The 19,080-nt window shown below is 41.6% G+C and overlaps 1 protein-coding gene across 1 annotated transcript in view; it reads right to left on the reverse strand.

Moving 5' to 3' along the window:
• Positions 1–313: 313 nt before the first annotated feature.
• Positions 314–19,080, reverse strand: part of LOC115637836 (tetratricopeptide repeat protein 38-like) — a 33,064-nt gene continuing 14,297 nt past the window's right edge. The window contains exons 8-14 of the mRNA XM_030539452.1: positions 16,649–16,708; positions 15,854–15,892; positions 14,784–14,865; positions 13,656–13,821; positions 4,453–4,612; positions 4,080–4,153; positions 314–1,575 (exon numbers count right to left, since the gene is read on the reverse strand). Of these exons, the coding sequence (XP_030395312.1) occupies positions 1,482–1,575; positions 4,080–4,153; positions 4,453–4,612; positions 13,656–13,821; positions 14,784–14,865; positions 15,854–15,892; positions 16,649–16,708 (675 nt within the window). The 3' untranslated portion in view covers positions 314–1,481. The remainder of the gene's footprint in view (positions 1,576–4,079; positions 4,154–4,452; positions 4,613–13,655; positions 13,822–14,783; positions 14,866–15,853; positions 15,893–16,648; positions 16,709–19,080) is intronic.

The following is a 19,080-nucleotide window of genomic DNA, read 5'->3' on the forward strand; positions in this document are numbered from 1 at the left end:
TTCTGAAAATGAGTCCCATAATGGGATTTGTTTGAGGAGGGGGAGGAAGGGAGAATAATGTTGCTCCACTTGATACCTTAAATCCTTAAGTCAGACTGTGGTTTCCTTGTACACGTGGAGTGTATAGAACAGCTTGACTTCAGTTCTGCTAAAGAAAGACAAATCCCAGTATGCAAAATATTCAAAAACTGCACAGTTTCATACATTAGTCACTTTGGTGATGCCTAAGTTCAGAAAAAAATAATCAATCACCATCTCCTTGAATGTAATGACATTCTTTAGGATACTATTAGTAATGCCACAAATCACATGGTCATAAAGTCGGCTCTTATATTTGTAATGTAGGAGTAAGGTATCAGTTTAATGCAAATCAAAGAAACACAGTTACATACGAAAAAAGATCTATACAATTCTTAATAGATTGCCCAAAGATTTTTCTAAAACTATCCACTGATGTTATAAAAATGTGCTGCATTATTAGGATATAACTTCCATTAAAAATGCAATAACATCAGGAAGTAATAAGTTTTGATTAACAACTGTGAAACGGTTGACTTGCAAGATCAGTTCATCCCTGTATGACTTTAATAGCAAATGATACAAAATTATGCCTTTGAGGAACTTGAAACCAAATCCTGGAACCCGCAGGCAGGCAAAAAGGGTCTAGCTGCATGCTGGGTGGTGTCACTCTGGCATGAATGTGTTATGTGTGTGGTAGAAGTCCTCATTCACGTTTCCCCCGATCTTTACTGCAACTCCATGGCTAAAGCACTCCCTGCGGGAAGACTGTCCGTGGATTCCTTGGTTCAAATGCCTGCTCTCCTCCCCCACCTCCACATGTATTAGGAGCCCAATGGAGCAGAACCGCATGGAAGCAAAGGGTTCCCAAATACTGCCCCTATTTGCAGCAGTGGTTCTGCGGAGTTAGGGCCTTCTATGGTCATGGCGGAGAAGCCCAAAAGTCACTTTGGGCCAAACATATTAGTTCACTTTCTACACATTTTGGCACCATTTATTCCTCCCTAGTACATCCCACATGTCATCTTTTTTCAAAGGCTCTTCATGTGACAGCTCGACCCATCCCCTCTCACGTTCTAGAATAGCAACACCACTACCTACTCTGACAGTGCACAACTTTGTAATAGCAGTGTTATCCCGCAACCTGATAAGCATAAGACAGATGCGCTCTCCTGAAAAACCAATGGCTCAGCATGCTTTAAACAAATGATTGATATCTACTTCATTTGCTACTGTCGCCCTGCAAAACACAGCTAGGTCAGAACCTTGCTAGAATCAGAGGTGTCCAGAAGATCAAGCAACAGTGCTGAATCACCACAACAAGCTTCCCAAAGCTCAGATATTTAGAAGATCTGATATGGCTGCTGATGCAATATTTTCCCTATTTTGATTCTTTTAATGTCATAGAAAGCGACTGATTATAGTGCTAATTATTATTTCCACAGGAATAACAGATTTAAGATTTACTCCATCGCATGAACAGCTGATGCCTTTTGAATAAGTCGCTCAGTCAATGGTGAATTTGGTCTCAAACCATCACGTTCCAATAGGAGGCATCTGAAGGAGGTAAGGGAGAGGGAAAAGGGGAAAAAAGACCTTAAATACAGTGCTCAAAATCATAGCAGCGGGTTTTTCTGTTTCCTGGTTTAGCAGTCATATGTCATCTGAAAATAAGGAATTAGTTGCAGCAAATAGGCTGGTCAACATTTTGGTCACTTGCACTTTAATGAGTTATTCAAGGAAAATCAATGTAGAAAACAGAACAGCTATGTTTTTAAATGCCCATATTTATGCTTTGACCACAAACACAAGCAGGACATATAATAAGACAGTGACCTTCCCTTTCCCATTTCTAACTCTCCAACTAATTGTTCCCTGTTTTCACAGCCATGTGACACTGAAAATAGCAAAGCACAAGAACTCTGTGAGGCAGTGCTAAATAATCTTCCTCTCTTCCTGTCAAGATCCTAAAAGCTCCCTTATTCCAAATCACCTTCTACCACTAACCATCCACTCCTGCTCTGACACCTCATAATCCTTAACCGTAACAAACATTTGAAATAAGAGGTCTCATACATAGACTATCCACTCAAATTACTTTTGATGTTCCACCCCCAACTAATGTGTGCATGTTGTCCAGTTTTGATCATTAGGGCTCTCTGACAGGGAGACAGAAGAAGAATCTCTTTATACCTGGGAAGTTGGAATGATTTTCATTACTTAGAAGCTAGGGGTCTGATTCACCACTCATTTACACTTGTGTTAATCAGGACTAACTCCAGTGAAGTCAGTGGAGCTACTCTGGTGTCAGACTAGTATAAGAGAATCTGGTCTTAAGGCTGCAATTCTTTCTGCTGGTCTGCACAGGTAGCCTCCTTCAATAGGCGTCTATATGGAGAAATGCGTCTGCTCTCTGCTCATGCAAGCAGCTCTTGTGATTTCTACTAAAACCACACTGCACAATGGAGAGCTGAAATACGGCTCGACAACAAGTAGGCTTGGCAGCATTCCACTTGAACTGATAACACCAAACATCAATTTCAGCTGACACACTGAAATTGGGGGCTTGGAGGAGGAAGAATCAATTGGTAACAGTTGGCGCCTTCAGGAATCAGGTGCCACCAGCCAGTGGCAATGCAGGGAGGCCTCTGTAGCTCTGCTGTCATGGGAGTGAAGGAGTGGGTCCAGGACAGCACGGCTGTATAGGGCTGCCTCAGGGCCAGTGAAAACCCAATCCACAAAGTGTGGGGGGAGGCAACTATCCTGGTGGGGCCAAGCAGAGACCCCCAGCCAGGACTGCGAGGAAGAGGACTAGGAGCCCCTGGCCATGGGGGAGGCCACTCCACAGCTGAATAGCTCCTGCTAAAATGCAGGGAGTCCTTTGCAGTCCCGCTGTCACATCTGCTCTGCCCTGCCAGGATAGCAGCCTTGCCCACACCTTGAGCCTGCAGGGATTGGGTGTCACTGGTCCTGTGGCCATGCAGATAGCCCTCTGCAGCTCCACTGTCACGGGTGTGAGGAAGTGGAGCCGTGAGAGTGGAGCAGCAGAAGGCTCCCTGCATTTATGTGGAGCCAGTGAAACACTCAGTCTAATCTCTGCAGACAGAAGGTGTTGGGGAGGCTGTAGTCTTGTTGGCAGGGGCAGCTCCAGGCCCCAGCACGCCAAGCGCGTGCTTGCGGCCGCATGCCGTGGGGCTCGCTTTGCTGGTCGCCGGGAGGGCAGCAGGCAGGCAGCCTTCGGTGGCATGCCTGCGAGGGTCCGCTGGTCCCGCGTCTCCAGTGGACCTCCTGCAGGCGTGCCTGCGGAGGGTCTGCTGGTCCCGCAGCTTCGGTGGAGCCGCGGGACCAGCGGACCCTCCGCAGGCACGCCTGCAGGAGGTCCACCGGAGCCGCGGGGCCGGCGACTGGCAGAGCACCCCCTGCGGCATGCCACCGTGCTTGGGGCGGCGAAATGTCTAGAGCTGCCCCTGCATGTTGGCCCAGTGGGAGGGGAGATCACCTCACTGCTGGGAAGCTCCCACACGCCTGACTGAGTGGGGCGGTGACACCTGATACCTGCAGGTACAAAGTGCAGAAAAGGCTGCAGTCCTGGCCCAGTGGAGCAGAGACCTTCCAGTCAGCACTCTGAGGAGGAGGAGACCACCCTGTTGCTGAACAGCTCCATGCCCAAGTAGGAGCCATTCAGCAGCACAGCAGCCTCCTTCCGTGGCCAGGAATGCATCCTCCTCCTCGCACCCCGAGCTGGGGGTCTGTGCTGTGCCCTGCGAGGATCCCAGCCTTCACCACAGGCTCTTGTAGCTGAACTATTGACTGCCAATGAACTGACAACATTGACCAGCCCAGTTTGTAGCAGCTGAACGAAGTTAATATTTGACAATTGCTGCAGATTGTGCCCTAAAAGATTAAATGTAATACTACATAGCTTTAGTTTTGCTAGCATATAATTTTACTTACAATTTACAATGTTTAAAAACATTGACAATTTCTGCTTTCATAAATACTATTTCTATTGATATATATAATGGAATCCAGAAGTCTGTATTTTAGCAAGTGGTACTCACCTGGCCAGGTTCTGATGGGCTTTTGATTTGCAATTTAAAGCAGCATGGATCAATAGCTGGTTGAAAACATCTCTCTGACAAGAGAAGTCAAAAAAAGGAACATAAGTTAATATTTAATAATAAATGCTGCAAGTAACAACTGCTTGGTTTCTAGGGGCTGGGTAAACCCATCCAGGAGGAATCTACTTTTACCAACAACATTAAGCAGCTGAGACACAGTACTTATTTGTAAATTTGTCTCAATTATCACAAATTTAGAAAAGGAAAACTAAAAGAGAAGTGTAACACATGCTATAGAAAGACAAACAAGCCCTACCCAAATGCAATTTAAAAAAAAAAGGAAAAGAAAAGAAAACACCTTCAACCCCTTTACCTGAGCATTGCTGCCTCCTATCTGTAAGAGCTGGTAGCGAATTGGATGAAGTAATTCTACTGTTTTGTCATAATTTCCATTGTCAAACTCTACCAAAGCCTGGCAAAGTGGCAACCCCAACTTCGGAGCCAGACCCAGCTCATGGTCTTCACCAGGTGCTCTGCAGAACAGGAAAGGAGTTAACTGCCAATGAGCAGAAGGTCAGACTGCAGAACTTGTACTCTTTAGTGCTACTCTGTTATCTCCTGCAGCATGATACTGTCGGCACAAGTTAGGTTCACTGAGTTTAAGGAACAGTACTACATGGAACCAAATCAAACACACACTGTACATTTTGCTAAATAAATGTGGAGGTTACTTACATTATAGTAACTGTGTTCTTAGAGATGTTTTATCCCTAAGGATGTTGCTCTGCAGGATGTACATGCGCTTGTGCATGCTCAATCAGAGACTGCAAAGTAGTTTGCAGGCCTGCACAGAGCAGTCCCTTGTGTTTTGAATGAGGGTATATAAGGAGGTGCAAGCCGGCTGCCACTCATTTTCTTCTTGACCATGAAGCCAGAAGATCCACAGCAGCATGAAAGGAGGGTGGAAAGTGGAGCACTCATCAGGACAAAACCTCTCTAAGAACTCAAGTTACTGTAAGGTAAGTAACCACTCCCTCTTTGAGTACCTGTCCCTGTGGGTGCTCCATGGTTGAAAACTCCCAAACAGTGACTGAAGTCCAGTACAGTTTGTAGGACTGCATCACCACAGGTGGTGTCATCTTTGGCAGAGGTAAGATGGCATAATGCTTGGCAAAAGTATGGACAGAAGACCAAATAGCAGTCCTGCAGATTTCTGCTATGGGAACATCCTTCAGTAGAGCTCCAGAAGTGGACTGAGTGTCAGTGGAATGTGCTGTTACTCAGGAAGGAGGCTGCACACCAGCAGGTCAAGATGCAACCCAAAACCCACTTAGACAGCTTTCTGGTGGAAATTGGTTTGACCTTTCTTCATTTCTATGAATGATACAAATAATCCGGGAGAGGCCCAAAGGTTTTAGTCCTGTCTAGATATAAGGCAAGGGCTCTTTTGATGTCCAAGGAATGAAGGCTTGATTCCTCCTTGGAAGCATATGGTTTTGGGCAGAACATTGACAGGAAAAGCTCCTGGTTAACATTACATTCAAAGGACACCCTTGAGAGAAAGTGAGAGGGGCATCGTATGAGCCTCTGTCAGGGTACATCTGGCCCACATCCATCCAGGGCTTCTCAGGGTGAGAAAAGACTATCGCTATCGCAGCCAGATTCCTGAAGGGTCTACACAACATGTTTGCTCTGATTTGACACCCAGTTCCACAGCGGAACCTCAGCCTGGTTCTAAATGCCCTAAGGAGAGTCCTCTTTGAACAAATAGCTGTCTGCTCCCTTCCCCACCTCGCCCTCAAAACTTCATTCCTAATTGCCATCACCTCAGCAAGATGAATCGGGGAGCTGGGAGCGCTGATGGCTGACCTCCCATACACCACCTTTTATAAGGACAGAGTTATAAGAGGCACAGACATTGGAATAGTGTTAATGCCCTGGATATTGCTAAGTGGACCTCCTGGGCAACCGGCCTCTGAGAAGCCAGTTGTCCAAGTATGGGAATACTCATATTGCCCAATGGCAGAGGCAAATGGCTGCCACTGAAAGAATCCTTGTGAACACCCTCGGGGCTGTGGACAGTCCAAAAGAGACAACTCAATACTGACAGTGATCTGCCCCTATTACAAAACACAGAAAGTGCTTATGTGAGGGGTGATGGCTACATGAAAAGTAGGGGTCCTGTAGGTTGAGGGCAATGAACCAGTCTCCTGGATCTAAGGATGGGATTATGGTAACTAGTATCACCATTCTGAAGTGTTGTGCTAGGACACAGTTGTTCAAGTTCCTGAGGTCAAGAATTGGTCTCCACGCTGTCTTTCTTGGGAACAAGGAAGTAACAGGAATAGAACTTTCTTCCAATGAACTCTAATGAACCTGGGTCTATTGCTCCCAGGAGAAGAGAATGAACCTCTTATCTTAGGACTTCCTCATGAGAAGCATCCCTAAAGGGGATGGGAAGGGAGGAGTGGAATGGAAGTGGATAGAGTAACCCACTTTGACAACCTCCAATATCCACTTGTCTGGTAAGTAGCGGGACAGTCGGTCTCCAAAAGGCAGGGTAGTCACACAATAACTGATCCGATGGAGTGGGCTGCTTGATGCCTTCAACTAAGGTGTCAAAAGTGCCTTTTATAGGGAGGGTCTGGGTGAGTAGAAGTATGAGTGGGTAGCCCTCGTTTTTGTGGTTTCAGCAGTCTCCAGAGGCACTCCTGAGGCTTAGGGAAAGTGTGCTGATGGTACTGGAATGATCTAGATCTTTGAGCAGTTTGAGATCTACTAAAGTACCTTTTAGTCACAGGCACATAAATCCCTAGTGACTGCAACATTGCTCTGGAATCTGTGTGTTCACTGAAGCACTTATGCCCTTTAAACAGCAGGTCTTCCATGTTATTCTGTACTTCTCTTGGAAGATCCAAGGACTGGAGACAGGATGTTCTTCTCATGATCACCACCATGGCCCTGGAGGCTGTCAGCCTCAGTAGAGAAGCTGTCAGGAAGTCTTTTGCAATCAACTGTGCTGCAGTGATGAGAGAGAAACTGAATCTTTCTGGTCTTGTCACAAGTGGTCAACGAAGTGTGTAAACTTGGAGTATGTGTTAAAGTTGTGTTTTGCCATTCAGGCGTGGTAGCTGTCAATACAAAATTGGAGAACAGCTGCTGAATAGCTCTTCCCTCCCAGCAAATCCAGCCGCTTGGATTTCTTGTCATATGGAAAAGGCCTAGAGAAAGATTGACTGCTTCTCTCTGGTTGACTACAAGAGAATTAGGGCTAGGGTGGAAGTAGTAGTCCATTCCTTTTGGGGGGATGTAGTTTGAGGTGATGTGCCTTGAGAGTGAGGGGCTACAAGGTTCAAACTCACACGCTGATCGTCAGAGCCCTGAGCACATGGGACCCAGCAATGCGTTAGTGTTGAGAGAATACGGAATCAGTCAACACAATATTCAGCTGATGTGGCAACTTATGGTGTCGGATGCCATCAGGTGGTCAAGAGACATCTATCTAAAACATATTACCGGACATCGGCAATACCAGGAATGATGAGCTAGAGTGCCAATGAGAAGCGCAGTTGGGAAAGTAACTGAAATACTTCCCTGATGGATTGCATCTTCTAATGGACAACCTAGTCTATATTCTCAATTATTGAGGGACAATCTTCACTTATTGATATATTTGCTTTCCACAACCAACTCTCTATATAACTTTTCATGAGTGATGTACCCGAATATTTGGATGCTAATATCTAAATTGTATCTTAAGTTTATTAATCTTATTTGGGTTATTGCTGATTATGTACTATATACTTTTAAACCAACCTTTGTTCTTTTGGATAATTTAAGCACTATACCCAGATGTACAGACATTCTTTTCTAAACCTATGTATTATATAATTTTAGCATTAGCTTTAATAAAATTTCTTATCTGCCCACTTACACGTTAATAGGATTGTGGCAGGTGTTTGCCATAGGGCATATGCGGGTGATAACAATGCCTCATTGATGGGTAAGTTAATATTCAGGATGTCCACCAAGAAATGTTTCAAATGAGATTTGAAGAGAATCCACTAGCCTCTTCATGAAGTCCCAAAAGGCTTTGAAATCACCAGTGTAGGACTGCAGTGATGGCATTACTGTCTCATCCAGAGATGACCTTACAGAGTGAGGTGAGGTGTCCTTGACCTGAAACTCTTCTCTTTCTGTAAATCATCTGGTACCTGAGAAGTGCACAGTACCGTGATGTGCAGTACAAGAGGACAGTCTGCAGGTACAATACCAGTGACTTTTTCTCAGGTATCCAATGGTACTAGTCATTGCAGGGATCCTCTGAGTCACAGCAACCCCACTGGGAAGGGGGATAAGGGAAGGGACCCCAAAGAAAACCACAGTCACTGAGCCTATGGTATTTGGTAGTACCCTAGAATCCTCTTCAAGAAAAGGACTCACGGGAGTAGGATAGTACGGTACCAGGATAACATCCTGTTCCGAGATCTTTGAGTCCAATGAATCCTCCTCTGAGCTTAAGGGGCGGGTGGGGGGAGGGGGTTCTCTATTGTCCTAACCAAGCTGGAGGCTTAAGCAAGCCTCAACTTGCAGCTGTCAGGGTGGTACTGGAGAGGTGACTCTAATAAATCAACTCAGTATTGGAGACTCAGGCTCATGAGAGATTATGAAATCCTCTGAAGAAAGGAACCTGGAAGGAGGTGGAGGTCTCTGATAGCTTCAGACAAGGTGTGTGTCAGTACTGGAGGTGGAAATGCCGAATGGTGAGACACAGGCTTTTGCAGTGCAGAGGTGGTTGTAGAGTCATCTCCCACCTCAGACGTACACTGAGCTGCTGGTGCTGGGGCATAGATGATACCTTGCAGTGCTGCTATATACACAGGGCTGTCAGGTAGTGCCATTGTGGCGGTTACTCTGGTGGCAGGTATGTTGTCCAAGTGGGGTTTCTTCCACAGTACCAATCCGTCCGTTGCAGACTCAGTCGGTGCCTCTGCTGTATTCTTAGAGTGACAAGAGGTCTCCTGAGAGCGGGTTTAATGGTTTATACCTCTCCAGGCAGGGAAAAGGAGTATTGTTTCTTCTTTCGAGTTTTATTCTCTGGAGCCATAAACAAGACTACAACGGAGACCAAGGTGATTTGTGACATAGAGGCCAAAGCACGAGCTCGGAGGAGCAGACCTCTCCAGAGAGTTAGATCATGTTCCATTAACAAGAACTTAAGTCTAGTCTCCCTGGTTTTTTTTTGACTCTACCGTTTAAACCCAGACAAACCTTGCATTTAGAAGGATCCTGGGAGTTCCCCAAACACCACAGGCAACTTCAGTGTTCATCACTATGGGGAAAGAACCAATGGCAGGTCTGACAGGGCTTAAAACCTGGGGGTTTGGGCGTAATAAGTTGTGCTCTGGCACAAAAAAAAGGTCCATAAAAGAGAAGTCAGAAAGCCATCCTTGCCCCTGCAAGCACAACAATGCTAAATAAAATAAAGAGTAACCAAATGAAACTAAATAGAGAAACTATAAAATAATGAAGTAAATAAGAAATTAAGGATTCCCAAGGCGAAAGGGAGGAAGCTGAATGCTGCAAACAGAACGCTCCATCTTGGGCTGCAGGTCGTTGAGAAGGAACTAAGTGGCACTGGCCTCAAATCTCCTTATATGCCCTCCTTCAAAGCATGAGACACTGCACTGCGCAGACACTGGCTACAGACACTACTTTGCAGTCTCTGATCAAGAGTGCCGGGGAGCGCACATATCCTTTACTGAAAATCCATGGGGACATATACTCAAAGAAGAACCTTATTCGCTGTAACTTTAAGAATTTACAAATCTTAAGTATTTTAAGTGGACAAGTGAAAACACCCTTTCCATAACCTCTTTTGACCTGAGTAATTAGCCAATCATCAGGGGCCTTCCAGGTTGTTTCCATTCAGAGGAGATATAGATGATAAATAAGGCTAAGATTTAGTCAGGGGCATTTTTAGTAAAAGTCACGGACAGGGCATGGGCAATAAACAAAAGAACATGGCCCGCTACCTGTCCCTGACTTTTACTATAAATACCCCTGACTGAATCTTAGCTGCTCTGGGGGCCCCCAGGCACCACTGCTCTGTGGCTCCAGGGGAGCCGATGGCTGGCCCCTGCTCTGGTGGTGGGGGCTCACTGCCCACAGGAGCGCTGCTGCTCTGGAGTTTAGCTGCCTGGGACCGCCCGAGCAGCAGCCAGTGCTGCTGGCCCCAGGGATGCCCCAGCAGCTGGCTCCAGGGCCGCCTCTGCAGGGGTCAACCTGCAGCTGCAGCAGCCAGCGTGAAGTCATGGAGATCCCAGAAATGCACAGAATCTGTGATATCCGTGACCTGCAGGACAGACTTGCAGCCTTAATGATAAAGTCAGATATTTCTTGACGCGAACCTGTTTATTTACAAGAATGTACACAGAGTCCTGTTTCCCTCAACACAATAGGAAATGAACATATAACAAAAGCCAGTCTTTTTTGCTCCATATTCCCAACCTCTTTTTCCAGCCAACCCAGCACTCTACCCAGAAAGTGCTCTCAGATTTTTCTCAGAGTCATGCTACAAGTGCTTTTCTGGATGTCCTTGGCTTTTTGATTGTCTTCTCTGTCAGAGTGCCACTTACACCCATCCACCAACCAATATCCAGCAAATCTTTGCATCCGCAAAGCTAAATTTCTGACCAGCTTTGCTTATGGCCTGTGATTTGGGCAATGGCTCCTGTTGTTTTAGTTATCTTATTCCAAAAGGAGCCTAACTAATTCTTATATTATCCTGAATAAAAGGCAGGTTTTATACCCAGCAACTTCAACTTCAACCCCACCCCAGCACAACACAATAAAAAATTTTGTTTGCACACTGATCTACCCAAGAGAGGGGAAACAGTCAACTGGTTAATGACCCAGTAGAACAGATTATTCATTAATCCAGTTTATTACCAATTCCCAGTATAAAACAAAGGGAAACGAAATTAAGCTGTGCCTGTGTCTGTCTGTCTTATGGAATATAGGTTTCTGTTTAAAAATTTAATTTGTATAGTTATCTATTGTCAGTTAAAGCATTTTCTTAGCTTTAGATTTGCTAGTATATGACCATTAGAAATCTTTATAACTATATAAAACAGCTTAACCTTGTGGAAATGGAGTGCTAAATTTATGCTACTGAATTTGATGAAGGAGCTAACAACAAATAGCTGAGAGACAGTACTCCTAAACTACTTGGAATGTCAGCTACTTGGCCCAGACTGTCTTTTTGTTTTATTTTTGTACAGCGCCTAATACAGCAGGGTCCTGTTTCATGACCAGTGGTTCTAGGCACTATAATACAAATGAATAATGATAAAGAGGCATACTTAGTTTATGAAAACTCATAAGGTAAAAATGTATATGCAATGTACAGCTGCAAGCAAAGATAATATACAAATATATCTTTAAAATCTTCGAACTCATCTCATGTCTATAATAGAAAGTCTTGAAAATATAGAGCAAGCTGTTGGTTGCTTAGAATTTTATGGTTACTCTAAACAAATACAGATAGTTTCTAAAATAGGTAATGTAACTTAAATTCTTGACATGAGTAACTAGTCCAGTTTAATATATCTTGGCTTAGTAAACATCAAGTTTAACTGGATATTTAGTTTTTCCAAATATGTCTAGTCATACAAGATACGCTTTAAAATGTAAATAAAGTAAAAAGTTTTATAATGGTTCAAACTACTGCAATGCACAGCAATTACAACAATGAAAATGTTAACATAAAAGATGCAAAGAGGCAGACAAGCAGAGGAAAATACTGTAGCACTGGGTGAAGGGTTAGCAATACTAAGTGTAAACTCATTAAAAGTTCTAAAAAATATCCATCCACTAACAGTTTAGTTCTACAGCTCATACAGTAGCTATAGAAGAGAAAAAAGTCCATCATGATCTGCTAGTAGTAGGCAAACCAGATTATGCGGTTTTTCAACTGTACATTTCTCACATTTTCTTCTTGATCTCTTAAAGCCTCAGTGGATTATAGTCACTGAATGTGAATCTGCGTCGTTCTGCAACTTTATGCCCAAAACAAAATCCATCACACTTGATATTAAGGTTCCATTTCTAAAAAGGGTAGCAGGCATTACCCTTTTTTGGAAGACCGTTAGTGAATCCAAGAGCTCAATACGTTGCTTATAACCATGACTCATCTAAAACACTTTCCACTGTGCTTATAATCATCTTGAACACACATCTCTGTAACATGCTTTTAACATCATTTAATCACATAGTAACCTTTTATACACCATTTATAAATGGAACTGTAATATAAAGGCCCTGCTATCATTTTTCTAATGCTATGTATAAACCATCTCTATTTTTAGTAAGCTGTGTGTAGGGTAGGGGAGGGTTGTTCTTTTTCTCCCTCCAGAATACTCTACTCTTCTGCAAACTGAAAGACAAAACACATGCTCTCCCTTTCTTTTGTAAGTGAAAACAGCTGCCATTGTACGTGGCTACCTATTTGCTAGCCCTGTCCATTTCAGCGTTCTGAGGTACCTTTTTGCCACAAATGTCTTGCATCTGGCCCCAAAAGGTAAGAAGTAAAAAGCACCAATTGGCTCAGATTGTACACTGAAGAATGAAGGGAAATTTGTGTACATAAAACAAAATTGGGAAAAATCTAAGAGTGGATTGTCATTCTTATACTGCCTGTGATGGTGATCAATAGCACAATAAGAGCAAGAAATATTTTTTTTCATACATAAACAAGGATGTGATAAATATTTTTCTATTTTGATGAAATATAAAAATATTAAAATAAGTATTGAAGAACAAAACTGCCAGATCTTAGCAAAATTATTTTGGCAGCAGTTTAAACTCTATTTCATGTAAAAATGATAAAAATAGCAAATATAGGATTATCAATATGGACACTTTATAGATATCTGGAAATGAATACAGAACAATGTTTTAAATTGATGCAGCAGAGCAAAAAGGGCCCTTATAGGTAGCTGGCTTATTTTGTAAAGTTTGCTCACTACTTTACAAGAGAAATGCCTCTGTTCAGCAATGAAAATTTACATCCCTAGAAGCAGCAAAGAGTTCTGTGGCACCGTAGACTAACAGATGTATTGGAACATGAGCTTTCATGGGTGAATACCCACTTCGTTGGATGCATGTAGTGGAAATATGCATGTAGTGGAAATAACTAACGCGGCTACCCCTCTGATACCTTACATCCCTAGAATACACCCATTGTAAGGAAAACAATCATGTTTACAGGTTAAGATGCCACAATCACTCAAAGCAAAAAATCTACACTGCTGGGATGAGGATGCTGTTCTCTGACAAGATTAAATACACACTCTAGACAATTACACACACTCACAATAAAAAGTAACTATTAGGAAATCCTTATTGTATAACTTCAGAGAACACCTTGCTGAAACCAGAGTTCAAGTTATAACAGCCTAAACCAGAAAAAAATATTATGGTACCTAGCAAACTGGAAGTAATCAATTATAATACTAATAAACCTTGTAATGGGAAAATATTTATTCAGAACATCATTTTAATTCACTTGCTTACTTTGCAAGTTCCTGAAGAGTTGTTAAGAGCTCATTGGTGGTTTTGTGGTCTTTGGCCCCTAGCGAAGACATGAGAATGTGGACATCATTGAAAAACAGAATGTGATCTTTGGAGTGTTTCTTTGTGAGTTGGATAACTTCATTCCACCTGTCTCCTATCTTTACACCTAGGAGCAAAATACATGATTTAAAATAAGATTCCACTGGAAGGCAATTCCTTGAGCATATATTTCCAGTTCCATTCAGCCTTGTAAGCTTTAAAAACCACCTCTCAAGGCAGCAGACTTTGTAAACTACCACTCAGTGTCATATCTCCCACTTTTGAGCAAGTACTTTATTGCTTATCTCCAAAAACACCTTCGGTCACTGATATCCTGGACCCCTTTAGATAAGGTTCATGGACAGATGACTTCCCCCGAATACAGATGAAGGAGGATAATGCCCACAGTTGTCATTCTGGATCTGTCTGTGGCATTTGATTACTAATACTGGACTGCATATATAAATATGTGCAGCATGACTGGCTGTAGCAGAGTTCTGTGAAAATTATTATTGACAATTTAGGAACTAGTATTTTTTTCTGGAACTCTAACTTCATCTTCACTTTAGAAAGTAAAAAGTCTGCTGGCTGTATATTTACTCTCATGGAACTGTTAGAATGATACAATACCTATAGTGGACTACTTATTTCAAATATCAAAATTAAGAACTAAATATTAGTGTTGGCTTGATATTGACTATAACAGCAGCCAACAGCTGTTTAACAATTTATGTGTATGACCTTTTAAACTGAGGCTGAAAAACAGATCTCTGGGGACAGAGAAAGTGAAATTTGCCAAAAATGAAAAACGTGATCTATGCTAACTTAGTTGAATGGAATTCTGTACTCACAGGAAAGTAATAAACTCTAGAGAGAAATAATGGTAATGCATGTTAACAGAAACTTAAAACTCAGCTTCCAAGAACAGCAGCTCTTTCAAGTATTTATTCTCTAAAATAACCCACTGCTCAGAGTTGCTCTATATATTTTTGTAAATCTTCTTCTGCATGTTGGAGCATGAGGAGGAGTTTTATCTTACTATTTTAAGAAGAACGAGTAGAACTGAAGCAAAAACTAACAGTTCTTTACCTTCCAAGTGAAGCCGGTACAGCATGGAGCAGTTATCTACTACATCTAGCATAGTTCCACTTGACATGCATCTGGGAGCAATCTGCAATCAGAAAGCATTCTTAAACTGCATTACATATTATTTAGGTGGGAAGTTAATTTGAGAGTCAAACTTACTATGACAGTTCAAAATTAATTCTGTCTCTTTACTCTTCCAGATAGAGCTATTTTGCAACATACCTAATCACATTTTTCAGAAATACAACAATCCAGAAATAATATTCATATTGTTTTCTCTCTGTTGTTTTCCCATTTATAAAATCAAATATAGTGAGTGTGAAAACTGCTTTTTCCTATGAGCTCTGCTCTCCCAAAATGGAGCCATAAATTCTACTATACTTTGCAACAGTTACTAGGTAGGACAAGATATTTTTGTAAAGTTTAACAGCAAAACAGGCATGGCAATACTTGTTATGCTGACTCCTAATTAATTTACTGTGAATTATTTTAGAAAAATTCCTCTAAAGTTCAAGCAGGAGAGAACTTTAACAAGTCACCTAAGAAGGAAAAGATATGACAAAGGAAGTTGGAGCCAAACTAGTAACTGGCTTGGTAGTTAATCTGTGAGATCCAATCTTAGTCATGATGCCTTAGACCTATGCAAAAACTATTTTACAAAATGTTAAACTTTTAAAAACTATCTATATTTTTTTCTGGTGCCCTCAGGGCCTCTTCATAGCAACTAAGACAACCTAACTAAAAACAACAGGATATGAAAGTAATACCAATAAAATAATTGGAAAACACTAAAAAAATTAGTAGTTTCTAAAATGTGGTCTGAACGAAATATAAATATGGTGGTGTGATATAAAGGGGTTTTTTGACACTGGTTTAGGATGATTTGCATAACTCACATGTAATTTTCCCAGTTGAGTTGAATAATTGCTCTAAAATGCCAATTAAACACTTAAAAATAAAACCAGAAAATGGAATCACACCTTTATATATTTTGTGTCATATTAAGAATGAGGCAGGTGCACCCTCTCTCATTGGAATGTCTTTTCATTAAAACAAAATTGATTTATACTCACGTGATCGTCATAAATTGTCAAAGCCGCTTCATAATCACCCTGTAAAAGCAAAGGAGGATTGTGTGATGACCTTTAGGATACAGTGTCCATAAGTGAGTGGTAGAGTTCAATAACAACAGATTTTTATAAGAATATCAGTGATCCCATCAATAAATGTCAATAGGAACATGTGCAACATAGTTTATTTCTTCTTCTTCCCTATATCTAATCTTGGTATCTGAAAAAAGAGCTCCCCAAATTATCCTGCATAAAAACATAGTACGTATTGCAACCCAATACGCTCAATAGAAATATGATTGTAAAGGGTTTCAATAGATCTGAAATACTTTTAATAGGAAAAATTTAACAACATAAAATCTCTGATTCTTTAACGTGATGTCCCTATTGGTCAGTCTCAGGTAATTTTTGCAAACTCCAGCCCCTTACGATCTTTATGCTGGCAAAATTTGTATTGAATTCAATGAAAATTTTGTATATGCAAAGACTACAGAACTGAGTTCATCTTTCTATTCAAAATGAGTGAATTTGCTTTTAATGTAATATTTGTCTCATCTCAGTAATTTCTCTACATTCCTATACAGATTTTAGATTTTTTCTTTCTAAAATATCACTTTTGAAAACACTTTAGTAAAGCATCAAACACCACAAATTATACTGCAGTATATTCATAAATACATCCAAACATTAAGAAGGGAAGAAAGCAGTCCAGACCCTTTTGGTCAGGACTGCCTGCTAATATGAGAATATTCATCCACCTGGAGCATATAGCATACAGATGTAGAAGTGTGCTCCTACCTTTTCAATGAAATACAAAGCCCAGTGCCAGTAATTATGGCAAGCAAGCATGTCACAGTCCTGAGAAAAGAGATAAAATACTTTACTTCCAATATAAACTCATATTCCAGCTGATTTTATATGGCACTCTTCTCCTGCTATAAATCGGAGGGCATAATAGATCAGTGGATATTGGAACCAAGGAGCATGCATGGTTGTTCCACTCTGAAAACTAACTATGGAACCCTCTTATTCAATACACTTGCTCCTTGTAAGTAGACACACTCAAATATGGAACCTCACAACTGAAGTTCTACAGAGCCACTTCTCAGAGCATAATTGCATTTTGACTCAGACTCTACCTTATTCTGCAACACCTTTATTGGAAAACCTCCAAACTGACAGGACTAACTTCACACCTTTCTGTCCTGCCACAAGCTGACAGCATAAGGTCAAATACTCCTCTCCATCACACTGGCACAAACTCATTGGAAACAGTAGGCTTCCACCAGTGTAACAGCCAAGAATCTGCATCAACAATACATTTGTGACAACTCAAATAAGCACAAAAATCACAAAGACTCTAAACCCGCCCATTCCTGCATAGTGGGGGGGTTAAAATTCATTTATCACAAGGAAGACAATGTACTCATTTAAGTGGTGACCACCGCAATATGAACCTCTGAGAAGCACACGTGTTCTCAGAATGTCAGCATTTTGTGATAGTTACATAAGCCAGTAGTTCATCATCACTTGTTTAATATTAAGCTGCAAAAAGACTATTGAGTCAAGTGGTTACGCGTCTGACATAAAAATGACTTTACCAAACTTGGCCTATACAATAATCTGTCTCAAATGTCATGCAGGTAAGATTATTGGGTCCCCCTTCATGAATAAAAACACAACTGCTTAGTGCTGCCAATTATGAGTGTTATACAAAATTAAACCATAATTGCCCAAGGCAGTGCAGTCCTGTGGGCTGCTCTAATTCAGAGGAAGGAAAAAAAGGGCAAACTACTTTATTTCATTAGTGGATCAGTTTGGGCGAAGAGAATAAAACAATAAAATACAGAGCAAAGCAGCTTCTGAACGTGTAAAATAAAACTAACCAGCAAGAAAGTCCATGCAAGATCTACACCTCTCTTGCTGGGGAAGATAGAAGGTAAATTTTCAAAAGCACCTAAGTGATGTAGACACCTAAGTTCTATTTCCAAAAGTGAACAAGCACTTAGGCCCCTAAGTCATTTAGGTGCTTCTGAAAATGTTCTTCAAATTGTCTATTGTTATCTTTTTAGGGTGTTCTTGTTTGTTTGGGTGTTTTTTGTTGTTGTTCTGTTAAAAGTCGTTCTGCATGGGGGAATTTAAAAAGCTCTTTCTAAAATGACATCCCTGAACTTTGAATGAGCACTTAGAAAGATTTCTATTTATAGTTCCAATTGTGATATTCCTAATATTTCTAACTTCAAAAAACAACCCAAAAGCATGTTAAACTGTTTTCATATAAACTTGTGTATAGTGGAACTCTCTACTGCTTGGAGGGACAGTATGCAAAGTGTCTGCCTGTTTCTGTGTTAAGCGATTATACCTACCACATAGCCCCTTGAAGAGGTAAACCTGAAGGTTCCCACTTTCGGAATGAGTTCTGGGAAAAGGTGTGCTTAAGCTAGGGAGGTACTCTGGAGGTCAGTGGTGGTCTTGGGGCATACGTCAAGTGGCCTCTGGGGCTTCGTTTCCACAAAGAGGTAACAGACTGAGAGCTGGTGCTGAGGAAATGTGTCCAAAGAGGGAAAAAACTGATGCAGCCTCTTGAGACCAAGGGAAGCTAAACAAAGAGGGGAAATTCACTGTCTGGACCTCTCGCACAGCAATCTGTTGAGTGTCCAAAAGGGGCACTGGACTAGACCTGTGCCAGATGAATACTGTATAAGATACAAATAGTAGTAAAAGGTACAAGGCACCATTTTTCTTTCTTTTGCGGACAACCTTTTAACATCCTCCCCTCTTCAGAAGCAAACACAGGCATCTTTGGAGGTATTTTACAATCTTGCTATGATTGTCTCTCCCGGCAAGTCATACTACATTCATTATCTATTTAATGAAGTAGTTTTGCCAAGTCCCTCAATTTATTCTTAAAGTGCTGATCTTAGGTTGAGTCGAAAGTTTATAAATTTCACTTTACTGCCTGCATAGCAGAACATAGGGTCTATAGCCACAGCAGATAAAAGCATTATATGCACATGTATGCTGTCTGGCTACGCCGAAAGAAGAACAGGAGACATCTGACATGGGTTTAATCAGGCTACAACTTTATTATCAGATGTCTGAGACAACCCGGAAGATAACAGTGCACAGTGCAGGTAACCCCATGTTTATCTCATAATTACTTGAGGGACTTTTACCAGCTCCCTCTCTTTTTCCATCCAGGTCCCTTCAGCAAATCCACTATACTATAC

The sequence above is a fragment of the Gopherus evgoodei genome, chromosome 1, assembly GCF_007399415.2.
Source record: "Gopherus evgoodei ecotype Sinaloan lineage chromosome 1, rGopEvg1_v1.p, whole genome shotgun sequence".
Taxonomy (NCBI): Eukaryota; Metazoa; Chordata; order Testudines; family Testudinidae; genus Gopherus; species Gopherus evgoodei.